General features: G+C 34.6%; 2 protein-coding genes across 2 annotated transcripts in view; both read right to left on the reverse strand.

Annotated features, from left to right (window-relative positions):
• The window catches only part of LOC136024916 (uncharacterized), a 202,087-nt gene extending 183,882 nt beyond the window's left edge, over positions 1 to 18,205 (reverse strand). The window contains exon 1 of the mRNA XM_065700490.1: positions 18,011 to 18,205. The gene's annotated coding sequence lies outside the window, so the exon portion shown is untranslated. The remainder of the gene's footprint in view (positions 1 to 18,010) is intronic.
• LOC136024905 (transcription factor IIIB 90 kDa subunit-like) lies at positions 5,207 to 8,405 on the reverse strand. The gene has a single exon (XM_065700462.1). The coding sequence runs from the start codon at positions 8,310 to 8,312 to the stop codon at positions 6,447 to 6,449; it is 1,866 nt and encodes a 621-aa protein (XP_065556534.1). The 5' UTR covers positions 8,313 to 8,405; the 3' UTR covers positions 5,207 to 6,446.
• Positions 18,206 to 18,939: the final 734 nt, after the last annotated feature.

The following is an 18,939-nucleotide window of genomic DNA, read 5'->3' on the forward strand; positions in this document are numbered from 1 at the left end:
CCTCCAAAATATTTTTGGTCGGCTTAAAACTTGAAAAATTAAATGAAAAATTAACATTGGTTTACTGAAAATGGCGCCCATATATAGTGTAATCTTATTTAAGTGGCTTTAATCATGCAAACGTAATCTCTAGAGCAATTAGAATTTTTTTATTGTTTTTGTAAAATCCCGCGGCATTTACTATAAGTAACCAGACTTTGAGTAAGATCATTTAATTTCTGCAATCGCCAATTGTAGGGAGAGTTTTGATCCGTATATTTTGTAAAATACCTTCCCATTTACGTCTTTGTTTATTTTAATTTAGAAATACCCTTGCCCCTTTCCTCCTTCTAATATACAAAACTTTTTTGGATTCTTCCCTGATGACCTCTCGTTTTGTTGGAAGGACATAGAGTGCTAAGGGACGTGACAGTGGGTCGAATTTTTTATTTTCTCTGATCGATTCGAAAGTACTACCCCCATATTCTAGGACCAAGGTAATATTAGTGAAAACGCTATTCACTCCCCCTACCTGATAATATGGCTCAGAACTGGGCATAAGTTTTTAGAGGTCAGCTTGAGAGTTTAAATGACAAATCTTTGGAAAAAGAACTCCAATCCCCAAAATCAATGAAAATATATTGGTTTGCCAGAAAAGCAGCAAAAACCTTAATTCCGGAAATATCTCGAAACTGTCTCCGTAAATGTTATCGAAGGGTCCTGAAAGCACTGGATACAAAATTGAAAAGCGATTAGTATGGTCATTGTAGAGTCTACACGATCCTCATTAGCATAACCCGTTTACTTAGCCAGCATATCGGGTAAATGACCTACATATTCCTGTCAGAACTTGATTAACATGTACATACAACCTTCACTAAATAAGAGGAATGACGACTTTAGTAATACCTGTCTTGGACATGATTAGCATGTATTCTTCCTTCACTGAATTAGAGGTATATAAACACTTTAGTAAACCAATTTATATTAATTCAAATGGGATGGTAAAAGTCTGCTAGTCTTTTTCTTATGACGATCGCTTGGGTAAAGTAAACCGGAAAACTTATGTGTCCCACTGAATCAGTTGCTATGGCTTTTTTTACAGGGAACTTATGGTTATCTATATCCAACCTCGAAGGGCATACTCAGTCAGCAACTAAGACTCGGAATTTACCTACTACCCTAGTTTGTTCTATGCAAATGTGCTTTTTTTATTAACTTTTTGATAATCAGTCACCAATTAAAAGACTCAGAATTTATCAAGTAGCTGAATTTGTGGTCGTCAGAAGTGCTTTTATTGATTTTTATGGCACTTGGGACCGGACCAGATTAATTTATAAATAGTCGTTTTCCCGATTTGACCATCTGGGGGGGGGGGGGTAATTCGGAAAAAATGAAGTATTTATAACTTACGAACGGGTGATGGGATCTTAATGAAATTTCATGTTTGGAAGGATATCGTGTCTCAGAGCTGTTATTTTAAATCCCGACTAGATCCGGTGACATTGGGAGGAATTGGAGAGGGGAACCTAAAATCGTGGAAAACGCTTAGAGTGGAGGAATTAGGATGAAACATGGTGGGAAAAATAAGCAGAAGTCCCAGATACGTTATTGACATAACCGGAACGGATCTGTTCTGTTTGGAGGAGTGGAGGGGGCTAATTCTGAAAAATTATAAAAAATGATGTATTTTTAACTTACGAAGGAGTGATCGGATCTTATTGAAATTTAAAGTTTGGAAGAATATCATGTCTCAGAGCTCTTATTTTAAATTATGACCAGATCCGGTGAAGGGGAAGTTGGGAGGGGGGTAGAACCTAAAATCTTGGAAAATGCTTAGTGGAGGGATCGGGATGAAACTTGGTGGGAAAAATAAGCACAAGGAATGGATCTGCTCTCTTTGGGGGAATTGGGGGGGGAGGGTTAATTCTAAAAAAAAATAGAAAAAATGAGATATTTTTAACTTACGGAAGAGTGATCGTATCTAAATGAAATTTCATATTTAGAAGGACCTCGAAACTCTGATCTCTTATTTTAAATCCCGACCGGATCCAGTTTCATTAAGGGGGGGGACCAGAAATCCCGGAAAACGCTTAAAGTGTAATAATCAAGATGAAACTTGGTGGGAAGAAGAAGCACAAGTCCAAGATACGTGACTGACTTAACCGGACCGGATCCGCTCTCATTTGTAGATTTGAGGGGGGGTGGGGTAATTTGGAAAAATTAGAAAAAAACGAGGTATTTCACAACTTACGAGTGGGTGATCAGATCTTAATGAAATTTGATATCTAGAAGGATCTTGTGCCTTAGAACTCTCATTTTAAAGCCCGACCATATCCGGTGACATTGAAGGGAGTTGGAGGGGGAAATGGGAATTCTTGAAAACGTGAAAATCGAGGTATCTTACGAATGGGTGACCGGATCTTAATGAAACTTGATATATAGAAGAATCTTAGGTCTCAGATGCTCCATTTTCAATTCGAATCGGATCCTGGGACATAGAGGGCTCGAGGGGGGAAACAGAAATCTTGAAAACGCTTAGAGTGGAGAGATCAGGATGAAACTTGATGGGAAGAATAAAAACAAGTTATAGATACGAGATTTACTTAATTAGTACGGATCTGATCTCTTTGGGGGAGCTGGGGGTTGTTAATTTGGAAAAATTAGAAAAATTGAGGTATTTTTAACTTAAGAACGGGTGACCGGATCTTAACGAAATTTAATATTTAGAAGGAACTCATATCTCAGTGCTCTTATTCCGAACAGAATTGTTTAGATTGGGGGAAGTTGGAGGGGGAAACTGGAAATCTTGGAAAACGCTAATAAATGTCGTAAATACGTGATTGACGTAACCGGACTTGATCTGCTCTCTTTGGGAGAGTTAGGTGGTGGGGTTCAGTGCTTTGGCGAGTTTGGTGCTTATGGACGTGCTAGGACGATGAAAATTGGTAGGCGTGTCAGGGAGCTGTACAAATTGACTTGATAAAGTCGTTTTCCCCGATTCGACCATCTGGGGGGCTGAAGGGAGAGGAAAAATTAGAAAAATAGAGGCATTTTTAACTTACGAGTGGGTGATCGGATCTTAATGAATTTTAATATATAGAAGGACCTCGTGAGTCAGAGCTTTTATTTTAAATCCCAACCGGCATTAAGCCTCTGATTTTCTTTTTAAAGCACTCTATTCATTCTTAGAATTTTGCTAGAACTCATACCATATGAGCTTTTGGCTCTTAGATCTTCCGACCTCGTCACAATTGCCATATGAGCTCTTGTTTTGTTATCCAGCTTTCATGTAAACACTCGGAGTCTATCAACTTACGTAGTTTATTGTAGTCAAAAGTGATTTTTATTTAATTTTTGATTATCAGTCAGCAACTAAGACACTCGGAATTTGCCTACTAGCAGATTTTGGTGTATGTGAATGTACTTTTTTATTATTTTTTTAATTCTCAGTCACCAATTCAAAGACTCGAAATTTACCAAGTAGCTGAATTTGTTGTAATCAAAAGTCATTTTATTAATTATTTGTTGCTTAGCCAGAAACTAAAACTTGGAATTTGTCAATTCCCTCAGCTTATTGTAGTCAAAAGTTCTTTATTAAATTTTGGAAGCTCAATCAGCAACTACGACACTCGGAATATACCTAATAGCTGAGTTTGCTCTATTCAAAAGAGCTTTTTTATTATTTTTTTGATACTCAGTCACCAATTAAAAGACTTGAAATTCACCAAGTAGTTGAGTTTGCTGTAATAAAGAATACTTTTAATAAAATTTCCGAAATCAACCAGCAACTAAAATAGTATATCAGCGCTAAATCTAAGCACTATGTTTCATCTATATCAGGGTTGTAGGAAGCTGAAGTTTTTATATAAAAGATTGTTACTGTTAATTATAAAAGTGGGATATGTAAGTTTCAACAGTCTCTGGGTTTTAGTGGTAGCTGGAAACCGAGTAAGATAAAATCATGTCCCAGAGAATAAAATAGATGGCCAATAGCTCCCAAATATTGAGTCAGATCAAAACATAAAGTACACTAGTAGAATTGCCTTATTTGAAACCCCTATTCAAGAAATTCACAATTCCTTGGCTTAAATAACGAGGAAATGACTTAATCTTGAAAAAAGAATAAGTGGCTGTAAGCATGATAATCTGCATTGATGGTATCTCTTTTCGTTCATGTTTGCTTTGTCTGCAGCTAGTAGGGCACCGGAACTTAATATGGAGCTGTTTGAGGAATAGTTTTAAAGAGAATTTCTACATCTAGTACCTTTTGTAACTAGCAAAACACTTGCTTTAAATTGAATTGAAGTATCACAAAAACTATATTTTGGTATGAAAATTGAGTAGTGAGTGTTATTAACATCATCTTGCATATAAACATCAAAATGGAATTTGATTTTCAATGACAAAAAGCATCGGTATAGTTCCCTGTAAATGGTGGTTCTTTAAGTTCCATTCATATCATGGTTGTTAAAATAGTTCAAACCTAGTAAATAATAGACCAAGACGTACAGTAGCTAAAATTATGTAAAGGATATGTATAGTTCAATATATATGCAGAAATCAATACCATAGTTATGAAAATGTGTGAAACCTAATAAAGAACATACCATGGCATATAGTAACTAAAAGTTATAATAGAATAAAATCATCTTTTAAAAATTTTGCATAAAGGATATGTGTAGTTTAATGTTTCTTTTTAGGGTTTTAACCAAAATATGATTTTTACGTTTAAACTAGAATAATCAGGGATAACTTTAAAATAAAATACATGAAGGGTCGACATGGTTCATTATAAATGGGGACTAAGTAAGTTTCATCAGATATTGTCGAAACCTGTTAAAGAAAAAACTACACCACATAGTAACTAAAAGTTGAGATAATACAAATATATTTTTAAAAGTTACTTGTCCAGGGTATGTTGCCATACTTAGGATTGTTTGTAATTTTACCATAAAGAAGGAACTTAGTTATAACAAAGAACAAATTCTTGATCAAAGACGATCACATCCCATACTAAGAAATAAAATAACCCATATCAACTAAAAACAGAGTCACATCAAACCAAAAAGCACATTATTGGAAACGCCTTGTTTGAAAATCTTACTTTAGTTTTTTAGTTTTTTTTAGTGTTTTTTTCTTTTTTTTCTTTTTAGTTTTTTTTTAATTTTATACCTTTTTTTAGTTTTTTTTGTTTTTTTCTTCTTTTTTAGTGTTCTTTTTCAACTTTATTTTTTGTTTTTTTTCTCCTTTTTTGGTTTTTCTTTTTTAGTTTCTTTCTTTTTTTTAGTTTTTTCTTTTTTTCTTTTTAGTTTTTTTTTCTTTTCAGTTTTTTTTAGTTGTTTACCTTTTTTTAGTTTTTTTAATGTTTTTCTTCTTTTTTAGTTTTCTTTTTCTTCTTAATTTTTTTTTCCTTTTTTATAGAAGACAGTGTAACAGACGGACAGACACTACGTTTTTATACATATAGAAGATTTTATTTTTCCTAGAGCTTCATGTTTTTTCGGAGTTTATACGGACATGTTGCCATTTGTATACAGGGCACAAGGAAGGTCATGCAAAAGCGGTTCTTTACGTCAGAAAAGAAATAGGAAGACAGTGGACACTTCTAGTTTTATTAAGGGGGAGAGCGAGATATTTTTCAAGTTTTTTGGCTTTATGTCAATCTACAACAGTATTAGTCTTTCACATTATTATTTGTGTAAACTTTTATACATTCCATTAGTAGTCGTATTCCTAATATAAAGGGATCATAACAATTCAGTACAAAAAAAATTTAATGGATCATCATCATAAACAATATCATATATTCTCTTCAAACAGTAAATAGACAAATAATGATTCACTGTTTTGACTGCTAAAATAAAGGCTTCGTTTTATTGGGTTTCTTCAACCAAAAGGTCAAACGGTTATGAATAATTGGTCTGGGCTTGCCTCAATATGACAAAAGAAATATTGACTTAATTATTTATAATTTTGTCTAGCTGTGCAGTTTTCTTACTAAAGGCCATATCAGTAGTCACGAGAAAAAATTGCTTATCAACAATTGTGGATCAAGAACAATTTTTTAGATACAGAATAATTATTTTTATAGTTTCGACGGTAATTCATATTATTTTCAGATTTAATGTTTTGATAAATTTTAGGCTTTCCTTGAAAAATCTTGCTTAACTTTAACCAACAAGTTTGACAATCAAAATTCCGACTCGGTTCGTTTTCAAAATCTTTGCTGGTAGCTAGAATACGATTGTTGATAAACAATGTCTCCCTAGACCAGATTGCTTATGAACAATGTTGACTAACAACGTCACCAGAAAATGCCCATGTGCATTAAAGCTAGGTAAAAAAGAAAATGAAAAACTAATCGATGAATATTACATTAACCCAAGTAATTACAGCAAAACGATAAATAATAAACAGGATAAAATGGAGTAAAATTTATCATTTATAAGAAGTAACAAGGGAACTCAATATTCTTCAAATGTTTGCTCCATCTCTTCAAAATTTTCTTCTTCCTCATAATAATCACTATCATCTAAGGAAATATCCTCTGACGCGGGATTTGCCGCAGATCCTTCCTGGACATAATAGTCATCTGCAACCAAGTTAAAGACTTCCTTTTTTGGAAATACTTTCTCCAAATGTTTTATGGGGGATGTTGGTTTGTTCACACATTCTTTCTGGTTAGTAACAGTTGAATTTTCGTTTGTTGGTTCCTTTCCTTCGTTTAAGAACTTCATAATATTTTCGTACTGTTCATTGTCAATTTTCTTTCCAAAAGAGGTTTTCTTCACCATTTTCTCAAATGACTCAGCACTAGTGTTGCCGAGTAGTTCACTTTGTTTTGCTCTTGGTGTACGCTTTGTCAGTCGTTTTGTATTTTTTGAGAACCGTAATTTCTTTCTCCGAGCTTTTTCTTTTAAGATAGAATCATATTCTGGTTTCCAAAACAATCTCTTCCTATTAGAAACTTCCTGCTCATCGGCACAGAGATAATAGGATAATTCCTCATCGTCAATTCCAGTCAAATCAAGCTCTCCATTGTCCTTAGCACACATTTCAAATGTTTTCTTGTCAGCTCTTTGAGCCCATTCCCAGAGCCTTTGAAATTTTGGATATCTGCTCCTATCTGCTTCTTCATTATTAAAACCAGTTCCTACAAGAGTTGATGAATACTCTAATTGTTTTTGTTCCTTCCTTTCCCTGATTGGTTCTATTTCTTCCTCATCGTCAACATTTGGATCTTCATTCAGAATTGCGTCCACATCCTCCGCAATAACTTCTTCGGTTTCTATTTCCATATTTCGATTATCTAGATTGCCAGTCAGGTACCTTGCCTTGATCTTTCGTTCGTGTTGCTCTCTAATTTTATCTAGCTTTCCATTGATTTCTTTAACCAGTGCATTGATTTCATCTGATGATAGGGTTGGTGGATGAGGTCTTCTAGCTTTGATTTTTTGCTTCACAACACAAGGTGGCTGATCAGATTCAGGTAGATTTTGACCGTTTACATCCCTTTCTCGAAGTTCTTCTGCAGTTAGTTGGGCAGATTCAGTTAGAGCAAACTCCATCATTCTTCGTCTGATTGTTGTATGGTGCACATTCACAACTTTGATCAGATCATCAACACTTTTATCTATCCCAACGCTTCTACAAGCAAGGATCAGTGCGGCAGCAATTATACCAGTTGGATACCTTCCAAGAGTAATGAAGTCAGCTTTCATTTGTTTTACGAATATTGACGATATCTTGATTATTTCGCTGGTTTGTCGACCCAATCCCAGGGCGTAAGCGAACCGAGTAACAAATATGCAAGGATCGTGGAATGGTACTTTTAAGTTAAGGTTAAAGCTTATATCTGAAAATACGTGGAATACTTTGGTGGTATCTAATTGACATTTTTCAGCTAAATCTATTAACATGAGCTCTTTGTTTTTATATCTGGCAGCAATATATACACAGGCAGCTGCGGTAATCAATGCAGATCGACCTATAGTTAATCTTTTATCAACGGCATCTTGATATATAGATTTAGCAAAATCTACAACATTTCTGTCACCATCTATCCGTAAGAGTGCAGAAATGTGTTCGATGCGATCTCTTCCTTTTTTAAGCGTAATTGGGCGGGAGAGAACTATACCTGCTCCTTTTCTGTCATGGGCTACAAATCTGGATTCAGCAGAAGAACTACCTTTAGCATTCTCAGCAAATTGTACGGATACATCAACGGCAAAATCATCAATTATAGTCCCACACTCTTCACAAGCCAATTCTCCAGTTTTTTCATCACAATAAATATTTGCGTTCAAACAACTGGGACAGTTTTGGATCATTCTTCTTCACAGATATTTACGAACTATTTTTTTATACTTTATATTTTATCTATATTTAGTGCTATTATTGAATTTCACCTAATTGAAAATAAAACCTCTTTTAAAATTTTTAGGTATTTCTGTAGTTTTAACTAAAAAATTGCAATTCTTGATAAGATACCATAAATATTTTTGCAATTTACATAATATCCTTAGAGATTCGTAACTAAGTACAAAGAGTCTAAGATGTTAGGATTTTAAAGAGCCATGTTTACTCATAAATATGACGTAAATCACATGATTTATCTTGTCAATTATTTGTAACTAGCTGTTGGGGTGGCGCTTCGCGCTACCCCAACACCTAGTTGGTGGGGGCGCTTCTTGCCCCCCAAGCCCCCCCCGCGCGCGTAAGTCGTTACGCGCCATATTAGTTACACGCCATTGTAGTTATGTCCCTGTGTCCCACCTGTGAATATAGATATACATATCTATATATATATATATATATATATATATATATATATATATATATATATATATATATATATATATATATATATATACTAGCTGTTGGGGTGGCGCTTCGCGCCACACCAACAGCTAGTTGGTGGGGCGCTTCGTGCCCACCCAAGCCCCCCCGTGCGCGTAAGTCGTTACGCGCAATATTAGTTACGCGCCATTGTAGTTGTGTCCCTGTGTCCCACCTGTGAATATAGATAGATTTATATATGTGTTTCAAACTACGTAAAAATTGCGAATATACAACATTATTGGCTTTCCCATTGTCTGTCCATATACAAAGCCGTATGTACTAATAATGACGTCATATGCAAACGCTCTTTTTACAAACAAACAAACATGCATACACACAACTCGTTTTTATATAGATAGATAGATAGATAGATACAATACAAATTAACTACGTAAAACTTGTGAATATACAACAGTCTTCGCTGTCCTATTGTCTGTGTTGCAATCTTTTAAATTGAAAAAGCAGATCCGTTGGAATCATGGGAATGCGAGGAATAAGAACAGCCTCACCCTCATAAGGCCCTGTCAAGATTGTGGCCTCTATTAGGTTTTCCATTGTTTTTTTTTTACGGCAAGTCGCGTGCCATTGCAAAGCTTTGGTGGGTTGATATTTCTTAAAAGTATTATTGGTACGCCTATTTTTAGTTGTAGCACGTGTGGTGGAAACCCTGAAGGATCTATGGAATTTAAAAATTCAGATGGATAATTAACCGCTTCATTTGGTTCCGAAATACAAATTAACTGCGTAAAACTTGCGAATATACAACATTCTTCGCTGTCCAATTCTCGCTGCATATAAATAGATTGTCAGGTTTACCGACCCTCGAACATGCAACGTACAATTGTCCATGGGAAAAACAATCAGTATTAAGATCAATACCACATTTTTTTAATGATTGACCTTGAGCTTTGTTAATGGTGATTGCAAATGCTAATCGAATTGGGAATTGCAATCTTTTAAATTGAAAAGGCAGATCTGTTGGAATCATGGGAATGCGAGGAATTAGAACAGCCTCACCCTCAAAAGGCCCTGTCAGGATTGTGGCCTCTATTAGGTTTTCCATTGTTTTTTTTACGGCAAGTCGAGTGCCATTGCAAAGCTTTGGTGGGTTTATATTTCTTAAAAGTATTATTGGTACGCCTATTTTTAGTTGTAGCACGTGTGGTGGAAACCCTGAAAGATCTATGGAATTTAAAAATTCAGATGGATTATTAACCGCTTCATTTGGTTCCAAAACTGTGTCGACTGACTTGTAAAGGACTGCCTGGTCTTGAATCTTGGTCAAAACAATATTGTTGATTTCGTGGACGTCTATATTTTTGGGTGCGAGAATCGCTCTTTCACTTAGCCATTTATTATTTTTATAATTTTTTAGAATATTCGGAAATACTTTTTCAATCAATTCATTTTTGGACGTCACTAAATTACAGAAATCAGCAGGTAGTTGTATACGTCCTGAAATTGAGTCTACTGGGAGCTTTCCGTTTCCCATTGCCAGCAATTGATCTGAAAATGTTTGACCAGAGTCATCGTTTTGCAATCGGACACGCATATTTGTAGTTAATTTTAATGTTTTTACGTGTGCCCATAGACTCTTTGAGCATCTTCATCAGTCATTGTAAACTTAAACATTAATAGATTTCTACGCGAACATATGTCTTATATAAATTGAATGACGTCACCTTCAAAGCAAAAATGACGGCAACTAATTTCATGACGTCAGCCGAAACATGACGTCACCTGATCCACAGATCCACAGACAGACAGACAACTTATTTTTATATATATAGATATATATATATATATATATATATATATATATATATATATATATATATATATATATAAAAATAAGTTGTTTGTCTGTCTGTCGACTGACGTCATGTTTGTGTGTCGACTGACGTCATGTTTGTCGACTGACGTCATTATAAGGATTGAGCTGTATGTCGTCATGAAGTTGTTTGTCGTCTGACGTCAAGTTTGTCGACTAACGAAACTACAGACCGGGACACAAATGACGTGTTATGTCTGTTATAACGTGATAGAGGCAACAATCTTGACAGGGCCTTTTGAGGGTGAGGCTTTTCTTATTCCACGCATTCTCATGATTCCAATGGATCTGCCTTTTCAACCTAAAAGATTGCAATTCCCAATTTGATTAGCATATTTAGTTTTCAGTCCAGAACCACTAAAGTTATTATGGAAATATCAAAAATATTTATGTTGTCTGAGCAATAATTTTTAGTTTTTATTTCAAAATAGAAAATTACCTGACAATTTTAGAATTATATCTATCTATATATATAAAAATAAGTTGTCTGTCTGTGGATCAGGTGACGTCATGTTTCTGTGTCGACTGGCGTCATGAAGTTAGTTGTCGTCATTTTTGCTATGACGGTGACGTCATTAAAGATATTTAAGACATATATGTTCACGTAGAAATCTATTAATGTTTAAGTTTAAAATGACTGATGAACTTACAATGGCAAAAGCCGATGAAGATGCTCAAAGAGTCTATGCCAAAAAACTTGCTGCTGATAGAGAAAGTCAGAAAAGAAAGCGTGCCGAGGAATCAAAAGAACAGCAAGGAAACAGGCTTGAGGCTTAAGAACGCAAAACCGCGCAGTTAGATGAAGATCCACCTGGACACCGAGAGTCAAAACATATCAAAACTGAAAATGATAGCGATGATGATTGGGTTTGGGATCTTGACTTGGATAAGGTCATCAATGCCTACCAGATTTTAGTTAAAAAAAATAAAGGTTCGGCGATATGTATTTCATAGTGAAGCTGAAAAATAAAGAAGAAAAAGAAAACTGAAAAAAGAAAAAACACTCAAATAGAAATTACAGACCGGGACACAAATGACGACCGGGACAGAGGGAATATAAATAACGACCGGGACACTCAAGGAGAAATTACAGACTGGGATACCGGGACACAAATGACGACCGGGACACAGGCAATATAAATGACCAGGACACAGGTATTTAAGAATATCGTTCAAAGACAAATTTTTAATTGTAAGAAGACCGTTGAAAGAGAAATTTCTAAGTGTAAAATGACTGAAGAACCTACAATGGCAACACCCGAGGAAGCTGCTTAAAACGAATGTATTCACGCCGAAGTAGCTGAGTTGGTAAAGCGTTATGTTTCAGGTTCTAGGTCCGAGAGGCTCCAGGTTTGAACCTTGGCTTTAGCATTAATACAAAAGAAGAAAAAAACTAAAAAAGGTAAAAACTACAAAAAAACTAAAAAGAAAATATATATATATATTTATATATATCATCTTTTCCACAAAAATAATAATTTAGTGCTTCTGCTTAAAAACAGCAATCGAATTGATGCCTCCTGATACCCAACTATCAACAAAGTGGCAATCGTTGTGGTCAGTGATCAGTTCTTACCTCGAGATAATATTCTTTATAGGCGAAACAATCAGTTGACAAGAATTGCTTAAACTCATCGATGCTACGATGCCCTACAATATCCTGACGAATATAAATGACGCCCGGGACACTCAAATAGAAATCACAGACTGAGACACCGGGACACAAATGACGACGGGGACACAGGGAATATAAATGACGACCCGGACACAGGGACACAACTACAACGGGGACGCCGGGGGCACAGGGGGATATATAAATGACGACGGCAACAAAGGAAATGGTCGATTAGCAATCACCATCAACAAAGCTCAAGGGCAATCAATAGAATCATGAGGTATAGATCTGAATACGAATTGTTTTCCCATGGACCATTATGTGTTGCATGTTCAAGAGTCGGTAAACCTGACAATCTATTTATATGCATAGACGATGGGACAGCAAAGAATGTTGTATATTCGCAAGTTTTACGTAGTTAAAAACATATATACATATATACACATATTATATATACATATATATATATATATATATATATATATATATATATATATATATATATATATATATATATATATATATATATATCTATATTCACAGGTGGGACATAGGGACACAACTACAATGGCGCGTAACTAATATGGCGCGTAACAACTTACGCGCGGGGGGGGCTTGGGGGGGGGGGGGCGAAGCGCCCCCACCAACTAGTATATATATGTGTGTGTTTTTAACTACGTAAAACTTGCGAATATACAACATTCTTCGCTGTCCCATTGTCTGTACATATAAATAGATTGTCAGGTTTACCGAATCTTGAACATGCAACATATAATTGTCCATGGGAAAAACAATCCGTATTCAGATCTATACCTCATTATTCTAATGATTGCCCTTGAGCTTTGTTGATGGTGATTGCTATTCAAACATTCCCTGTGTCCCCATCGTCATTTATATATCCCCCTGTGCCCCCCGGCGTCCCGTTGTAGTTGTGTCCGTGTGTCCCAGTCGTCATTTATAGTCGACAAACGTGACGTCAGTCGACACACAAACATGACGTCAGTCGACACACAAACATGACGTAAGTCGACACAAAACATGACGTCAGTCGACACACACGTCCCAGTCGTCATTTGTGTCCCGGGGTGCGTTTGTTTACTTGTCCAGTGGGATTTTTACTAATCGAGGTTTAACCCCTAAAAGATAGCAACAAATACTTGTCTGGCCAGGTGTCACTTAAAAGGGCAAGATTAATTGCGAATAATAACAACATTGGTCACGTGCAATTATTGTTTTAATGCTATGTGAAGTTCTGACAAGGAAGAGGCTGGGACTTTGGGCCTGTTTCCAATTTTACAGGCAAATACACCTTCAGCAATTATTTCAGAGCTGGGTAGCCTAATACAATTTGTGTGGCCAGAAGTTTAATTGTAAGATTTCAAATTGTGGTTGTCATTTGCCTTTTTAAGTCATTCCATTCAAGATGCTTTGGATATTTTTTATTGTGATAAATTGTCTTAATGCTCTGAAAAGGGAAAACTATTTCAATTGCATAGGATAGGAAAATTTTGGTAGGCTAATTAATTTAAAGTCCTAAATTAGCCAGGGAAGTGTTTTTTTTTCACTAAAAAATCACCACGTTCTTTGAACTCCAATTATATAGCCCTGTTTTTGGCCCCCTTGATCCAGTATCCAGTTCCTGATAGTCATTTACACTAAATTTTACTTTTTCTGTTACCTATTTATGTTTGCACCAGTTTTACCATTGGGTAAAACTGGTACAAACAGTATTACTGGCTTTCATATAAAGTGGATATACCACTTGATGCCTTTTTTAATGCTGTTTACAAATATAATAATCGCTTCTACTGCAAGTTCAGATTTAAGCACTTTTTGACCTCTTAAAAATGACCTATATATGGGGTCATTACAAATCCGTAATAGTTTAGAAACAAATTTGGGCTATATATTTGCACATCAGGGGGTGGGGGTAAAGTGTAGCATATATTAAATAAGTAAACTAACCATTGCTTGAATTTTTTTATGTGTGTGCTGTTGCACTGGTGATTTCTCTTTTCATTAAAATTTGATGTGCACAAACACATTAAAAAAAAACAGCAATGGTTAGTTTACGTATATAATATAAGCTATGCTTTACCCCCACCCCCCTGATGTGCAAATATATAGCCCAAATTTGTTTCTAAACTATTACAGATTTGGAATGACTCCATTTATAGGTCATTTTTAAGAGGTCAAGAGGTGAAAAAGTGCTTAAATCTGAATTTGCAGTAGAAGCAATTATTATATTTGTAAATAGCATAAAAGAAGGCATCAAGTGGTATATTCACTTTATATGAAAGCCAGTAATACTGTTTGCACCAGTTTTACCCTTGTTTCTTGTTAATATTACTAAGGGGTCATAGTTAAGCACTAGAGAAGTCATTCTTAAATAACATGTGCTTATGTATATATAGCTTTTTGCTACTTATTCTTCTTTGGTTATATAATGCTTGATGTGGTATAAGCCAAGAGAAGGACCTGTAGACCTATAGAAGAAAACCTGTTAAAAAAAAGATGATTCTTTGTAATTTACATAATAATTATAGCTTTCTACATGCAGCCCTGCTCTACTTTAGCCCCAACCCTCCTAATATGGAAATCTATAGCTGAAATTACATATTTTCTATTGATTCTGCCAATCCATCCCTCAACCCTAGTGCCTGTTAATTGAGGCAACTGTGGCAAAACAAGAACTGGATAAACAAGTAAAAGGTGGCAGAAAACATTGGAAATATATAATTTGGGCTATATGTTTGCAAATTAGGCATGTTAGAGGTGAATTTCTTGTTGTTCATATTTTGATTTACAAATAAAGTGAATATACCACTTGATGCCTTTTTGTATGTTTTTTACAAATATAATAATTGCTTATTTTGCTAGTTCAAGTTTAAGCACTTTTTGACCTTACTTAACCTAACAAATTTTGGCAGTGAAAAACATACATTATTTTGTCAAAAATGACCAAAAACACATACCTTAATTGAAAATTTGGCATCAAAGAAGAAGAAATACAGCATAATATTGTAAAATTTAGTAATCCAACTAAATTGTGGAAAATCAGTGCTCATAGATTATACAACATGTAAAAATGGATTAATAATGAAACAGTAAGTTTGAGACCAATGTTTTAAGCTTTCTTATACCCAAAAACTATTTGAGTATACTTTGGTCATTTTCAAGAGCTCAAAAACTTGTACTTGAAGCACTTATTATGTTTGTAAAAAATATAAAAAGGCATCAAGGAGTATGTTCACTTTATTTGTAAATCAAACATGTGAACAACAAAAAATTTACCAATTATTAGTATAGCTGCACAATTTTCCCCTGGGTATGTAGGCTTAGTGGAAGGTCACTTATACCTGATCATGTCCCTACTGTTTTTACTTGGTTGAAAAAAATCCAAAGAAAGTTCCTATTGAAAAGGAAAGAGATCAAAAGTGAGATTGAATTTGTCATAGCTTGGAGGTTTGTCCCTTCAGTCTGTTTAAAGAAAACAGATTCATAATTGAAGCTTTGTTCATTTCAATCTTAGGGATGATCTGCATTTGTTAAACTTAATTAAATGGTTGTAAAGGGATACTTTTATTTATTTGTCTTGTTTGTTTTCTACATAATTTTTTAAATCTTTAAATTGATATACATTTCTTACAAATTAATTAGTCATATCATAGTTCCACTTGCAAGTTTTGACCTACTTTGTAAGCCTGGTCTCAAAATTGCATATAAATTTATTGAAGCTAGGAAGCATAGAACCCCTCTCTGTTTAAAAGAAAATGGATGGACATAGTAGGTTTTAATACACTAAAGTCCTAGGGCCATGGAAATTAAAACAAAACAATGAAGATTAACTTTAAAATTCTGGACAAGACATAAATATAACATTCACAAAGAAAAACCATTCACAAAATTTTACTTTTGTGCTCAGTTGCCAACCTGAGCAATTGCCCTAAATTTTTTAAACCTTGCAAAACATTCACCAGCCAATTCTTATGACCTATACTGTTGTCTGTACATCAAAAATTCATTGAAAAGGACCACCTTACTGGCATTTCTTCCTTTGTACTTATATTTAATGGGTTTAAAAGAAAGCTCCTATGGCTAAGTCAGAAGCCTAGTAAAGGACCAGGTAATCCTTTAGACAGGAAGTGCAATAGGAAGCTAGGGGCCAGTCATCCTATGCTTTTGCATGTCCTTCCTGCTTACTGACCCCAGATTTCTCTAGGTAACCTGTTAAGTTTGGGCCAATTCTGGCTGAACTTACAGAGTTACATCACTGACCTCTGTCCCAAACCAAATAAACTGCTAATGCCAGAAATTAAACCTGTGCCCTTTGGATAAAGGATTCTCAACCTAGAGTGCTAGCCACTTAGGAAGGAACACAAATGTCACCAGAGAACAAAAATTATTTGGAAAAAAGAAAATATTGAAAAAAAAAAACAACTCAAGTCATAGTTGCTCATTGCTGTCCCACAAACAATATGTATTTCATTAAAACAAATAAATTTTTAAACAGGTATCAAAAAAACTCCAACAGGGATTGTATTTACTTAAGGTACAATCAGCAATATTAATGCTTAGTTTTGTGATATTCTGGTCTTGAAATAATAAAAAAATAGAAATTATATGTTCTACTTGTTTTCCACAAGCCCATTTGAGAAAAATCATTTGTAACAACAATATGCCCATGGTTGGCTCAGAATCTCTCTAAAATGCTTTAAACAGAAGGAATTTTAAAAACGATTATACTCATCAGCAAGAAAAATATTAAAATAACTCTCTAAACTTGGCACTTTTTAAGACAATTTTTAGCAAAGCAAATGTAAAACTTTAATGGTGTCCTATGTCATCTAAAAAAAAACCATTAAAATGTGTCAAATGAATTTTGATGTAAGATGCCTCAAATACTTTCAGTTGCATCTGTGAAATGAAGGGCCAGGTATTCCTTTACATTTTATACAATATATAAAAAGAAAAACAGTTCAAATTTTTTCACAAAAGAAGAAGCTTGATGTAAAAAAATAAATGTATTTTTAACAGAAAGCAACTGACATCAATGAAATCAAATAAAACAAAAATTCATGGAGAATAAATAATATAAGCCATAAATTTAACCTATAATGAGGTGGCATAAACATTATTTCTAGAATTAGAAAAAAACAGTGTTATGGCTTAAAGTTCTACTCAATCAACAGGAGTTGTCTAAGGCCAGAATAATTAAGAACTAAGGCCAGAGAAAAAGAAACTGATAACCAAAAAATAAGGCACCCAAAAATTTCAGGACCCTTTAGAGGGAAAAGAAGTAGAAGTAGGTTCTTCAAAATACCTTCCTGGGACATACTTTAGCCTGTAGACACATCCCTGAAAGTTTCATTTTCCTAGCCTAACCTCTTTCAAAGATAGCTCAAAGTAGCTAAAGTAAAATTTTACCCCTACTTTATCTTAAAAATCCAGTTTAAATAGCAATCTCAACAAATATAGACTATATAAAAGGCTATAGGTATTAGCCTAATCATTCTAAATTTTTTTCAACTAAAAATTATAGGATGGTTTAGAAACTAGGCCTATTTGATATAATAACATTTGACTAACTCACCAATGTGATAGCTGCCTCCCTAAGAATCAACCTTTTTAATAACAAAAAAACTTTTCTTCTGACTCCTTATGAAGCTTAGCCTATGCAAGACAGGCCTAGAACACCAAAAACCCTTTAGATACTAAGGAATATGCATAATATTACTTACAGGTCACTGAAAAGCTAAGATTATTTCTATTATTTACAGTTTCCTTGTCTTTTCTCTAGACTTAACGATTTCACATGTTTATCCATTTAAAAAAATATATAGCATTGACGTCACAATCCTCAAATAATCTTTTTATTTGGGGGTTATAAAGTGCCAGCCCACGGACAAGTAATCCTGAGCGTTTGAGGGGATAATCCGACTAACCTCTGACGTCATATGTGTCTCAAAAAACGCTTGGATTAATCAGATTAGTAATCGGACAAGTAAACAAACGCACCCCCGGTGTCCAAGTCTGTAAGTTCTCTTTGAGTGTCCCGGTCGTCATTTATATTCCCTGTGTCCCGGTCTGTATATACATTCGTTTTTGAATTGGTATATGATGAAATAATTTTTTTTTCTTTTTAGTTTTTAGTTTCTTTTTTCTTTTTAGTTTACAAAATATTTGCAGTTTTTCCCCTTGCCTCTCACTTTATCAGCTATTGGAAACATTCACAATCTAATATAAATTTGCAAAAGGTACTTTTTATTATAGATGAAACAAACAAGAAAAATTCTACAGTTTTAGTTATTTGTAATCTAACACTGATATACCATGCAAATTTACGCTACTGTGGCACAATAAGGGGGACACATAATACCCTCCGGAACGAGAAATCATTCCCTAAGACACTCCTCAGACATTTTCTTGCTAAGAATCATGCTTTAAATCTATTGGTTCTTGTTTTCGTAAGCCAACCTTCCATTGCAATTCCCGACCTGTGCCACTGTATTACTTGTCTGTGGCACCCTCTGGTGTAAATTATAATGCCTACAGCATTCTCAGACAATTTCAAACAAAAAAATAACTGTTTCAACTAGAATCGATCCTTAAACCTAAAGCAAAATAGTGTTACTTCCAATGTTTCGTGCCTATTGGCGCCAGTGTAGCA

This window comes from Artemia franciscana, chromosome 3, assembly GCF_032884065.1.
Source record: "Artemia franciscana chromosome 3, ASM3288406v1, whole genome shotgun sequence".
NCBI lineage: Eukaryota > Metazoa > Arthropoda > Branchiopoda > Anostraca > Artemiidae > Artemia > Artemia franciscana.

Coding starts and splice junctions, on each gene's coding strand:
- LOC136024905 (XM_065700462.1), bottom strand. CDS start 8,312: ATGATCCAAAACTGTCCCAGTTGTTTGAACGCAAATATTTATTGTGAT.